Source organism: Pinus tabuliformis, chromosome 2_2 (assembly GCF_031772625.1).
Source record: "Pinus tabuliformis cultivar Carrire ecotype Pingquan chromosome 2_2, CPIR1, whole genome shotgun sequence".
NCBI lineage: Eukaryota > Viridiplantae > Streptophyta > Pinopsida > Pinales > Pinaceae > Pinus > Pinus tabuliformis.
The window spans coordinates 764,747,930-764,760,437 of NC_142300.1; the positions used below are offsets into that span (position 1 = coordinate 764,747,930).

Sequence of the window (12,508 nt, forward strand, 5' to 3'; positions counted from 1 at the left end):
CTTATTTATTCCATCCTTACTAAGTTAGGACCAGCCTACTCTGTATTTGTTTCCACTTTCCATTCTACAAGGGAAGCTTTCATTTGTCAAGGACAAGACTACAAGGCCCCTTCCTTTGACTCCTTTTGTGATTCCTTAATAAGAGAACAAGAAAAACTCTTACACCTTGGTCTTCTTAATCTTGGAAACTCTTCCACGAAAGCGTTAGCCGCCCAGCAGCAACCAAATTCAAAGAATCCTAAGAAGTCATATCCTCAAAGAATGGTCCTAAACCATCTCAGCCTCAAAATGAAAGATCATTTCAGCAAAATGATAAGACCAATAAAAACAAATGGAAGAAGACTGATAGACATTGTAACTTTTGTAATCGAGATGGCCACTTAGAATCTAAATGCTTTAAGAAGATGGAAGCCTTGGAAGCCGCAATGAAGAAACATAACATCCATCTGGAGCCTACTTCAACTTCAACTTCCGGAACGGCACTTTCTGCATGTCATCGTCAATCATCTCAGTCTGGTTATGCATTAAATGTATCTTCTTCTTCTTCTCATTCTCATGAGTGGCTCATTGATTCTGGAGCCTCTTGTCACATGGCCAAAAACCAAGCCATGTTTTCTTCTTTAAATGATTGTAACACCAAAAATATATATATTGGTGATGATAGATCTCTTAATGTTGTAGGGACTGGAACTGTTCATCTAGACAATGGTCAGTTCAATGATGTATTATGTGTTCCAAACTTATCCTGCAACCTTCTATCTGTCTATCAGATAACTCATTCAGGTGAAGGTAAAATTGTTGAATTTTCACCTCATGATGTTGTAATCAAGGATCTAAAAATCCTAAACAGATTCTAGCTACTGGTCTTGCTGATGATTCCAAAAGGTTGTATAAGTTTCACAACTTTGGGTCATCCCATCTTCCCTCAGTATTTGTTGCTCATAATGATGAAGTGAGCAAACTTTGGCATGAGCGGTTTGGTCACTTAAACTATCGCTCCCTTCAGCATCTATGTAAAGAAAATATGGTGACAGGTCTTCCTATGGTATCTTGCAAAGATGGTGTTTGTTCCGGATGTGTACTCGGAAAACATCATCGGGACAGTTTTGACAAACGTGCCTCTTGGCACGCCTCAGCCCCTTTACAGCTTGTGCACAGTGATTTATGTGGTCCTCTTCCTGTTGCTTCATTCTCTGGCTGCAAGTACTTCTTAACTTTCATTGATGATTTCTCCAGACGCACTTGGGTATACTTCTTAAAACTCAAGAGCGAAGTATTTACACTTTTTTGGCCTTCAAAGCATTTGTTGAAAAACAATCTGGACATCAAATTCTTAAGCTAAGAACTGATAATGGTGGAGAATATGTTAAAAACACATTCATCAACTTTTGCACCGAAAATGGAATTCAAATGCAACATACTGTTCCATACACTCCACAACAAAATGGTGTAGCTGAAAGGAAAAATCGCACCTTAAAGGAAATGGCTAATTGTATGCTGCAATCTAAAGGACTCAGTCTTAGTTTTTGGGCCGAAGCAATTAATTGTGCAAATTATATAATCAATCGCACTCCTACTAAGGTTCTAGAGAATATCACTCCAGAAGAAGCTTGGAGTTCCATTAAACCAGATGTAAGTCACTTTCGTGTGTTTGGAAGTGAAGCATGGGCCCATATTCCAGATGAAAAGCATAAAGCTTTAGAACCTAAGAGTGAGAAATGTACTTTTGTTGGATATTCTGAAGATGTAAAAGGTTATAGACTTATTCCATTTAAGTCCAAAAATGTTATCATTAGAAGAGATGTAAAATTTGATGAAAATAAATCGGCCTGCGAGCCTAGTCCGGCGGATGTGCCACCTCTTCCTATCTCTTCTATCTTTGAAAACATTTCTTCTTCTGATGATGAAAGCGAGGATGATAATCCTCCCCCACCTTCTCAGGATCCTCAACTTCCAAGATGGGTCCGTGCTACTCGGGATGCAGCAGGTGATCTTGCCGGTGATCCTACAGATCAGCGACGTACACGTTCTCAGTTTGAAAGAGCCTCTTCTTTACTGGCTCAAGCTCCAGTAAATCATGATCCTGACACTTTTGCAGAAGCTTCAGGCCATCCACATTGGGAAGCAGCTATGAATGAAGAATATCATTCATTGATGACAAATGATACATGGGATCTTGTTCCTCTACCAAAGGGACGCAAACTTGTTAGATGCAAATGGGTTTACAGAACCAAGTATGGACCAGATGGGAAAGTTGATAAACATAAAGCTCGTCTAGTTGCTAAGGGCTTTTCACAGGTTGAAGGCATTGACTACACTGAAACCTTCTCTCCAGTTGCCAAAATGAACTCTATCCGCCTTGTTCTTTCCCTTGCTGCCTCTTTAAAATGGGAAGTCCATCAAATGGATGTTAAATCTGCCTTCTTGCATGGGGACTTGCAGGAAGAAATCTATATGGAACAACCCATTGGCTTCATACAAACAGACTCCAGCCTCGTTTGTCGACTTAAGAAATCCCTTTATGGCCTCAAGCAAGCTCCTCGGGCTTGGTATGCCAAAATGGATAGCTTTCTTTTAGAATCTGGCTTTTCTAGGTGTCATTCTGACAATACTGTCTACACCAAGAAAGTGGGCAACTCTCTTATCATCCTTGTTCTTTATGTTGATGATCTTATTCTTACTGGTAGTGATCCCAACCTTATAAACCATGTGAAGTCCAGCCTTAAAAAGAAATTTGAAATGACAGACTTAGGACACTTACACTATTTTCTCGGTCTTCAAGTCTTGCAATCCCAAGAGGGTATTTTCCTTTCCCAGTCCAAGTATGCTTGTGATATTCTTCGTCATTTTCACATGGAAGACTGTAAGCCAGCCCCTTCTCCCTTTCAGTCTGGAGTCAAACTTTCAGTCTCTTGTACTTCTCCTGAAGTTGATGCTACCTTATACCGTCAACTTGTCGGAAAACTCTTGTATTTAACCCATACTCGTCCTGATCTTTCCTTTGCTGTTGGCCTTGTTGCTCGTTTTATGCAAAACCCCCGTGAAAGTCATTGGAAAGCAGCTAAAAGAATACTTCGTTATGTTCGAGGTACAGTACAGTTTGGGATTCATTACAGTGCCAAAGCAGCTCCTCTGTTAGTTGGTTTCACTGATTCTGATTGGGCTGGTGACCTTGATGATCGGAAGTCTACTGCCGGTTATGTCTTCACTCTTGGTTCAGGACCTATTACATGGGCTTGTAAGAAACAGGCTGCCATTTCTCTTTCGTCAGCAGAAGCAGAGTATCGTGGTGCCGTGGAAGCTAGTAAGGAAGCCTTGTGGCTTCGTCAGATCCTATCAGAGTTTGGCTTTGAGCAGCAGCATCCAACCACACTTTGGTGTGATAATCAAAGTGCCATTCAGCTATGCAAAGATCCAGTCCAGCATCAGCGCAGCAAACACATTGAACTACACATGCACTTCATCAGAAAGCTCATTCATGACCATGTTCTTGAAGTGCAATATTGTCCAACAGATGATCAGGTTGCAGACATCTTCACAAAGGCTCTCACAGAGGCGAAGTTCACTAAACTTCGATATATGCTTGGAGTTCAGGAAGTTGTCACTAAGGGGGGATAGGCTCTAGTGCCTCCTTCCTTCTCCTATTGTGTCATATTTGTAAATCCTTCAATCCTATCCCAAGTTGTTCTTAAGGGGGGATGTTAGGATATTCCGACACATAGGATATAGTTAAGTTCAACTTGGTCTAGCATAGAGTTAGGTTAGAGTTAGGTAAAGTGTGTTTCTTTACCGTTGTACATTTTGTAACTTACAATCCGACGGTCACGATATGTAGTGATCCGACGGTTCACTCTCACCTCGGTATTACCGACACTTGATCCGTGGCTTGACACCCGATTGGTCCATGAGTTCTATTTAAAGCGCATGGAGGGTCATTGTTCGGGTAATCCGTGCATGAGAGAAGCTTATGTAAATTTTCATTCTTTGATTAATAAATTTCCTGTAGTACCCACGTTGGGACAGGCCGTGGACTGTTTCCCTCCTTGCACTCTGAGGGTTTTAACCACGTCAAAAATACTGGTGTATTGATTTGAGATCTGGTTGTGAGCGGTGTCCTTTTGGTATTCTTTCTGTGGAACTTACCCTGTAAATTCCTACAAATGTCATGTTTGAAAACATAGACTTGGAGGAACAGACTTCACACAAGCATCTTAGAGTCAATGATCTATAACATTGAGAAAATGATAAAGAAAGAGTGAAGATATGGACTTAAAATCTGAACTTTGGATAAGAAGAAACTCTTCTTTGACACTTTCATAGCTACAGGGAAAATTTTAGGGGCTAATATTAGTAAGTGGGTTAATTTTCCATGCATTTTTAAGGAAAAAAGTTCATGAATTTCCATTTTTTCTTAAAAATATTCACCCAAATTTTACAACATAAAAACATGTTACCTTAAAAAACATCAAAATTTTATAGAGACAATATAAAATTATTAGAAATTGAATATTTTTACGAAAGTACACCCAATTATTTTACAGTTTTCATATTAGAGAGTAGCAATATTTGCCAAGGTTTCTAAACATTAAGATAAATTTTTATCCTTAAAATTTTCCCCACATAGCTTCTATTATCTTACATGGTTGTGAAGTTTAGAGTTACAATATCTCTAGAGAATCATGGAGACAGATAGAGAAAATTCAAAGATGTTTTATGACTTATAATCTCAAAACTAAAAATAAGACCATCCTAATAGAAGTGAGTCATTCTACATTGAGAGCACGACGTAAGTACTTAATGTACAAGAGCAAGATAAGCAACACAAAAGAAAAGACACTTCCTAAGATTACTTCAAACTTGAGTCAAAGTAACTATGGATGTGGAGTTGGCATAAAGATCCCAAGTCTTGGTTAAATTATTAGGGAATAAAGGAAGGACTCATTGTACATAAAAAAAATAATATTAAAAATCTAGTAGATTAAAATGTAAAGAGAAATTGTGGTGTTGTAAAGAATTAAAGGTTAAAGGAGAATTAAGATGGAGGTGGTCAACACTACACTAGAAGATCAAAATTATCTCTCAATTTGCACTGAGTAAAAAAGAAAAGCAACATTGCTCAAATAAGAACTAACTCTCGTAGCTCTATAATAAAACAAAAAGAAATTTTGTCATTTTAATAGTAATAAAAACTTTTAAAACTAAAAAATAATAGTAATCATCTCCAAACACCTTCAAATTACAATTTCAAAAAATTACTTTGATATAAAATTTTGATATATTAATTGAAAAACTTTTCCAACCCAAATAGAATTAAGAAACAAATCAATTATTACCTACTATTTTAAACATCTAATGAATCAAATTTCATTTCATTTTAATTATATTCTTAGACTTTTCTAACGCAAATAGAATTAAAAACCAAATCAATTATTACCTACTAGTTTAAATATCTAATGAATCAAATTTCATTTCATTTTCGATTTATTTTTAGTATTATATTAAAAAATAAAATACTACCTAATATTATTTTAATTTTTCTTGGAAATTATTGTAAAGTTATTAGTAATACAACACCCATAGCTCAATGTGCACAAGCAAGGATAGAATCTGAGTAATCCACTACCCATGGTTCAGTTTGCCCGAGCAGAGATAGAATATGAATAAATCCACTATCCATGCTTCATCCTGCCCAAGTAAGAATGAAATTTGAGAGGTAATAAACTAGCATTTTCACCTTGTGTTGCAAAGGAAACGTCGTAAGGCATAGAGTGGGGAAGAATAGCATAGAGTGGGGAAGAATAGGGACATGTGAATGGACATTGTTGAAAGCAAGGGTGGATGATAATGAGTTACAATTGCAATAGTTAGTTATGTGTATTCTAAAAATGGATATTTTGTAAATAATAATAGTTTGTGGAAGAATAGAGAAATGTGAATGGAGATTGTTGAAAGAAAGGGTGGATGATAATGAGTTAGAGTTGAAAGTATTAGTTATGTGTATTTTGAATATGGATATTTTGTAAATAATAGTAGTGTGTGGAAAAATAGCAACATGTGAATGGACATTGTTGAAGGCTAGGGTGGATGATAATGAGTTATACTTGAAATGATTAGTTATGTGATACGACATTGTGAACAACATCATGGTATTCGTTCCATATTTGAAAATGCATGAAACATTGTTGGACCCATCATGATAATAATAAAAATTCCAGCATGATTTTGAAAAAATTTAGCTAAATTTTTTGAAATTGTGGATTATAGTTGTCACGTTTTATAATTTTGAGTGTCTTAATTTTGCACAGGAAATGATAGAAATTACCACATGATTTTGAAAAAATCCAGCTAATTTTTTTGAAAATGTCAATTACAACGGTCAAGCTTCAGTGTTTTGGGTACCCAGGAATTCATGACGGATGCTAAATCCATTTCCGCCATCCAAAAACAATTTAAACACTCCCACAGTCAAATTTCGAAATTTTCCATCCAGACAAAACGAATGCGTACACGCATAGAGGATTATTATGGAAGATTCCTTCTTCAGGGAATCGTAATATAAGCCATGAGGATATTAAATGTCCTTAAATACTAAAGCACAAAACTTGGGAGCTTCAAGACCCAGGAATGGAATTTGGTATTTGGTAACATTTTACAAGGGAAACAGGATTGAACATGAAAGTTTCAAACGAATGCGTACACGCATAGAGGATTATTATGGAAGATTCCTTCCTCCGGGAATGGTAACATAAGCCATGAGGATATTTAATGTCCTTAAAAACTACAGCACAGAACTTGGGAGCTTCAAGACCCAGGAATGGAATTTGGTAACATTTTTAAATGGACTTTCCAATACAAACTGACGGGAATCACCCACAAGCTTTCAAGTTCATGGCCCCTAAATTTTTGCATTCTTGATAATGTTTTCTCACTGTTTCAATGTCAATTTCATGATGCTTCCAAAAAAAATTATAAAACAATTTTAAAAGTTTTAATTTCTATCTATAAAATAGCTACTCCATCGTGAAGCACAAAGATTATTGCTACTCCATCACGAAGAGTAGAGAACTTGCGATCTTTGAGACGCAGGAATGGAATTTGGTAACATTTTAAATCGAGTTTCCAATACAAGCTTTCTCAATCTGACAGAATCACCTACAAGCTTTCAAGTTCGTGGGCCCTAAATTTTTGCATTCTTGATGATGTTTTCTCACTGTTTCAATTTCAATTTCTTGATGCTTCCAAAAAACTATAAAACAGTTTTAAAGTGTTAGTTTTTATTTATAAATTAGCTACTTCATCATGGAGAGTACACATTTGTTAGGTATTATTTGGCATTTCACATCATGTTGTATTATGAGTCATTGTGTAAGTAAAGCAACATTGTGAATCTCGTGTGAGGAGGACCAAGGTATATTTAGTAGTCACAATTGATTGAGGAATGAGGCACATTGAAGAGTCATAGATAAGAGAGATGCATTGAAGATCATTTTGGTAGTACATGATTAGAAACTGTGTGAGACATTTTGCCACCATTTTGTCATCTCAACATATTTGTTACTTTCTGAAACTAGCATTTCCCAGGTATGCTTGTCCACTAAAGTTTGTTATGTGTTTCACTGTAGTGTTGTAAGTTACACTGCATGGTTTCTTAAATTCTACTGTGGTTTTACTAATTCCCTATATGGTCTGCTAAAGCCAAAATATTATAGCTTATGACATGACGTGGGAAGTTTACTTTCCAAGCTTTAGATATAGAAAACAATAGCTGAGTTTTGTTACTTGTTAACTGTTGAATAGTTGGGTATACTAACATGTGAAGTTTACTTTCCACGCTTTAGTTATAGAAAACAGTAGCTGAGTTTTGTTACTTGTAACTTGTTGAATAGTTGAGTATACTAACATAGTAAAGTCTGATATACTATAGTATATACCATATTTCATTTCCAACGGATAGGAGGCATTTGATTGAAATAAAATTTAAATACTAAAATCTGAAGCATTCCTAGGAGACAAAATAGTTCAGAAATAGGCCACATTTTGATTGAAATAAATAGTAGAATATATGCATTTATAAGAAACATAACATTCCAATATTGGAATTATATTTTAGTAAGTTTTGAATTTAACCAAATATACATGGATTATATTCATCTATCATTAATGTATCTGAACATTGGTAAGTAATACCTTCAAACAACGTATGAATGTAATCTGAACATTGGTAAGTAATACCTTCAAACAGAGTATGAATGTAATCTGAACATTGGTAAGTAATACCTTCAAACATATTTTGAATTTAATCTGAACATTGGTAAGTAATACCTTCAAACATTTTATAAATTGAAATATGATATATATCAATGCACTACTCACTATAAGATGTATTGTGATTTAGAATATTTTTACATAACTATTTAATTTATAGCATTGCCACTCCCAACCTGACGTTTCTTGTAAATTTGGAAGGAACTTCACTGTTCTAAACCCTCATATCCACATTCCCAATGTTTCAGCATTCTAGATGCTTGTGCAATGTAGCTATTATTTTATAACAACAATATTTCAAAGTACCATTTGGCACTACCAAGAGTGTCTAAGAGTACAAAAATAAAAAGGCCATCACATTCCCCTTGCAAGAATGTCTAAGGAGTACAAAAATTAAAAAGCTATCACAGCCCATACAGTGCACAAAATATTAAGCAAACGTATGACAAATTTAGATGAATATATTACTGTAAGTGCTAGTATATGGTTGGGCACATCATCATTTAGAAAGAAAAAACAAACGACACAACAAAAAGAGTCAACATCCGTCTTAGTTCCCAAGGTTGAAGTTCAACAAATTAGATGGGAGTACTCTACCCAGGCGGAGGAATTGCCTGGTTTCCGTCGCCGCTCGGAAAAACCTCTGGCTTCGGCCGCCGACAATTCCTTCGCCCTTCGCAACCCTCCGCGGCCTCCGCCTAGCTCTGCGACCCTGCGCATTAATGTCGACGACTGATAGGTTCCTGACAGACATTCCGATTTCCATCATGTCTTGCTGCCGGGAAGTTAATTCACCATGGAATTTGAATTCGGAAATAACCCGCGGGCTACTCCCTCACCAATTCCTCCGCCTGGGTAGACTACTCCCTTCCATTCAACTTCACACAGAAGCCAATCCCATGAATCTAGTGAACGCTCCTGCCATGGTCGACCACGCATACTCTTTTACTTATGTCTCTCTCTTACAGGCCTGCATTCAAAAAAATGATTTGTGGAGAGAGAAGCCATGCTAGTGTTTACCTCTAGTCTGAACCCCTCTGAGGGTAATGACAAGGTCTTCTGTGTCATGGATGCGTCCAGTTATGTTGGCTTGTGGATTGTTCAGGGCCTTCTGCAACGAGGCTATTTAGTGCACGCCACTGTGCAGAGAGACGCTGGTATGTTTATTTATCGAAAAGAGAACAAGATTTAGTAGTTTCTTGATAAATTTCACGTTAAGATGAATCTATGAATTTAATATTTTAACCCAAGTTTGATGCATTACCTTCTTTTTCAAACCCCTAAGAATAAATATAGGAAAATTGCGCCATCCCATCCCTATTTTGAATTCCCAGTCACCTTGAAATTGAGATGAAGGTTTTCACATTTCTTTTTGATTGAACTTATAGTATGCTAGCATTCTTCATTAATGATTTTAAATGGTGGCAGGCGAAGTTGAGTCTCTCAGAAAATTGCATGGGGATCGATTGTATATCTTCTATGCAGACGTCTTGGATTATCACAACATTACTGATGCGCTCAAGGGCTATTCTGGTTTGTTCTATAGCTTTGAACACCCTCAGAGTGGTGCAAGTTATGATGTAAGTTAGTGAACCTTTGAATTAAATATGTGGGCATTTTGGTATATGTATTGGAATGGTTGAATATTGATAGGTGTGGACTTGTGTAATACAGGAAGTGATGGCAGAACTTGAAGTACAAGCAGCTCACAATGCACTGGAAGCATGTGCTCAGACCTTGACCATTGAGAAAGTTGTGTTCACTTCTTCTGTGGCTACAACAATTTGGAGAGAAGATGGAGACTACAAGGTTAATGCCCTTGATGAGAGGCATTGGAGTGATGAAAATCTTTGCATGAAATTGAAGGTCTGTATATATAATTTTTAAATGACAAAATGTTAAGTTTAGTATACAATCTAAGTAAAGTGGACTGATTTATCACCTTTTCCTTTTAACTTGTTAACGCTATCTAACTGAATGTTATGTTCGATAGCGTTGGTCTGATTAGTTGCTTAATCTAGTAAGTAACTTACAAGTTTGCATCTAAAGCTGCTTTGATCAGATTAGTTAATCTAATAAATAACTTCAACGTTTGCATCTATAGTTTTTCAAGGCCAGCTACAATAGTAGTTTTCCAAGGTGATGGAATCCATGACAGTAGTATATTTAATATGAGATAAACATGACATTTGTAACAATTGTATCTGGGTGGGGAAAAGCATAATTTCTCCTTCCAATCTAAAGAAATAAATCCAATTGACTCTTTCATATTTTAGTTTGTCCACCATTATTTTACTGAGCTATACAATGCATCTTGCTTCAACGTTCTCTCAGTCCATGAATCCATATCTAATTAGATTTTTGGTTTTTGAAATTGCTCAAATGATAATACATGCTACATATTCATATTGCTTCTTTCAATCCATGAATCCATATCCAATTAGCTTTTGGCTTTTTAAAATTTCGCAAATGATAATACATGCTACATATTGTAGATAACCCTCCAATAATCCATATCCAATTGATCTTTTTCCTCTTAAGATTGCTGAAGTGATACCACATCATAGACAACAGAGTGCATATATCTTCTCTATATGCAACAATCCACATCCAATTCATTTTTGTCTTTGAAGTTGCCCAGGTTATAAATTCATCAAATAATGAGAAAGTCTAGATATGTAACCTTTGTCTAAATCTTTGGTGCATACTGAATCAGGGCTAAAATGGCTTTGTGGAGTTCAAAGTTGTACAGTTTAATAACAGTATTCCGAACCTTGCAATGATCTGTGGTATTATGTTCTAATTACACAATATTTCTTGTTCACAGTTGTGGTACGCATTAGCCAAGACACTACCAGAGAAGGCTGCATGGGTGATGGCCATGGATAGGGGGTTGAATATGGTGACAATCAACTCATCTCTGATTGTGGGACCTGGTATCACATACAAAAGCTCAGGATCTACCATTGCATATCTTAAAGGTGAGGGTGAGAGATCTGCATATCAAATAGACTCTGCTCTAAAACATACAAATATGGTATAGTAATCCCTTGGAGAGGATCTAATCTATGGAAGTGAAAAATATTAGCTAGTTTATTTACAGTGGCTAGTCTTTGTGATTGCAGGGGCTGCACAAATGTACGAGAAGGGCACTTTAGCTAGTGTAGACATAAGGTTTCTAGTGGATGCACATATATGTGCTTATGAAGATCCATCTGCCTATGGGAGATATATATGTTTCAATCAAATAGTCAGTAATGCAGAAGATGCTGTCAATTTAGCACAGAGTTTGCAACACCTGATACCGTTCCCTGATAGGTACAGAGCAATTAATTATTCCTCAGATATTAAAATCAATGAAGATTATGTATCTTCAAGATTTAAATTGGGTTGCTTACCTAATGATATTTTATCTTAGCTATTATGTCACAATAATATTAATCATACATAGATACTATCCAAAGATAGTCATGAATTTATTATTTATTTGATTTTTTTCATAATTTGGTAACAGATTTGAAGACTCGACGGTTTGCCAACAGTGTCTGAGTAATAAGAAGTTGACTGGATTAATGGTTGGATATGGAAACCATTCGACCCTAAGTAGTGAACTGTAAGAGAAGGGGGGAGATTTTCCCCATGTTATAGCTTAACAACAGCCATCAATGAGAGGCAAAAGAAAACTTGGGGAGTTTACATGTTCAAACTATATCCATTTGTGTACATAATGTAATGTAATTTTCACTTCAAGGTTTGTTGGATGGTTTATAATAAGTCTATTTCCTTCACTACGAGCACCAGCCTTCATTTGATAGTTGGAAATAGCCTTAAGTCGATTTCCATAACGACCAGCATTGAAGTTTAAGGATGTGACTAAGGCTCTCTACCATATGCATTTTTTTTTTGGTTAATTTCTGAAGTAAAATCAAATTCATGATTTCTTGCAAGGAAAAGTGAAAGCAAGCTTTGTTGATGGGCCGTTTTGTGTGTGAATAAAAAGTGGATACCTCATGCTCTGGAATTGTTTTATTATTATGAAAGTTCCTCCTGTTTGTTTTACCATTATGGGAAGTTACACTTTTTAAGCATCAACTATGTTATGAATGGAATGGGAAGTTACACTTTTTCTGTTTTATGGACTATGTAATGTTCGCTTATATGTGGCAATTTTGTTACAGAAGGGCTATTTTTTTGTCTATCTCTATATTTTCTTATAAATTGAGAGCATCTTTATATATTGGGA

The 12,508-nt window shown here is 36.1% G+C and overlaps 1 protein-coding gene across 1 annotated transcript; it reads left to right on the plus strand.

Moving 5' to 3' along the window:
• Window positions 1-9,271: 9,271 nt before the first annotated feature.
• LOC149194934 (cinnamoyl-CoA reductase-like SNL6) lies at window positions 9,272-11,882 on the plus strand. The gene is made up of 6 exons (XM_089407848.1): window positions 9,272-9,422; window positions 9,694-9,845; window positions 9,940-10,131; window positions 11,093-11,246; window positions 11,391-11,583; window positions 11,780-11,882. The coding sequence occupies exons 1-6, from the start codon at window positions 9,272-9,274 to the stop codon at window positions 11,880-11,882; spliced, it is 945 nt and encodes a 314-aa protein (XP_089263974.1).
• The last annotated feature ends 626 nt before the right edge of the window (window positions 11,883-12,508 follow it).

What these genes read in the sequence shown, in the direction of transcription:
- LOC149194934 (XM_089407848.1), top strand. Translation starts at nt 9,272, where the DNA reads ATGCTAGTGTTTACCTCTAGTCTGAACCCCTCTGAGGGTAATGACAAG. An exon ending in TACCATTGCATATCTTAAAG is followed by an intron (nt 11,247 to 11,390) that starts GTGAGGGTGAGA and finishes TTGTGATTGCAG; the next exon opens with GGGCTGCACAAATGTACGAG. An exon ending in CTGATACCGTTCCCTGATAG is followed by an intron (nt 11,584 to 11,779) that starts GTACAGAGCAAT and finishes ATTTGGTAACAG; the next exon opens with ATTTGAAGACTCGACGGTTT.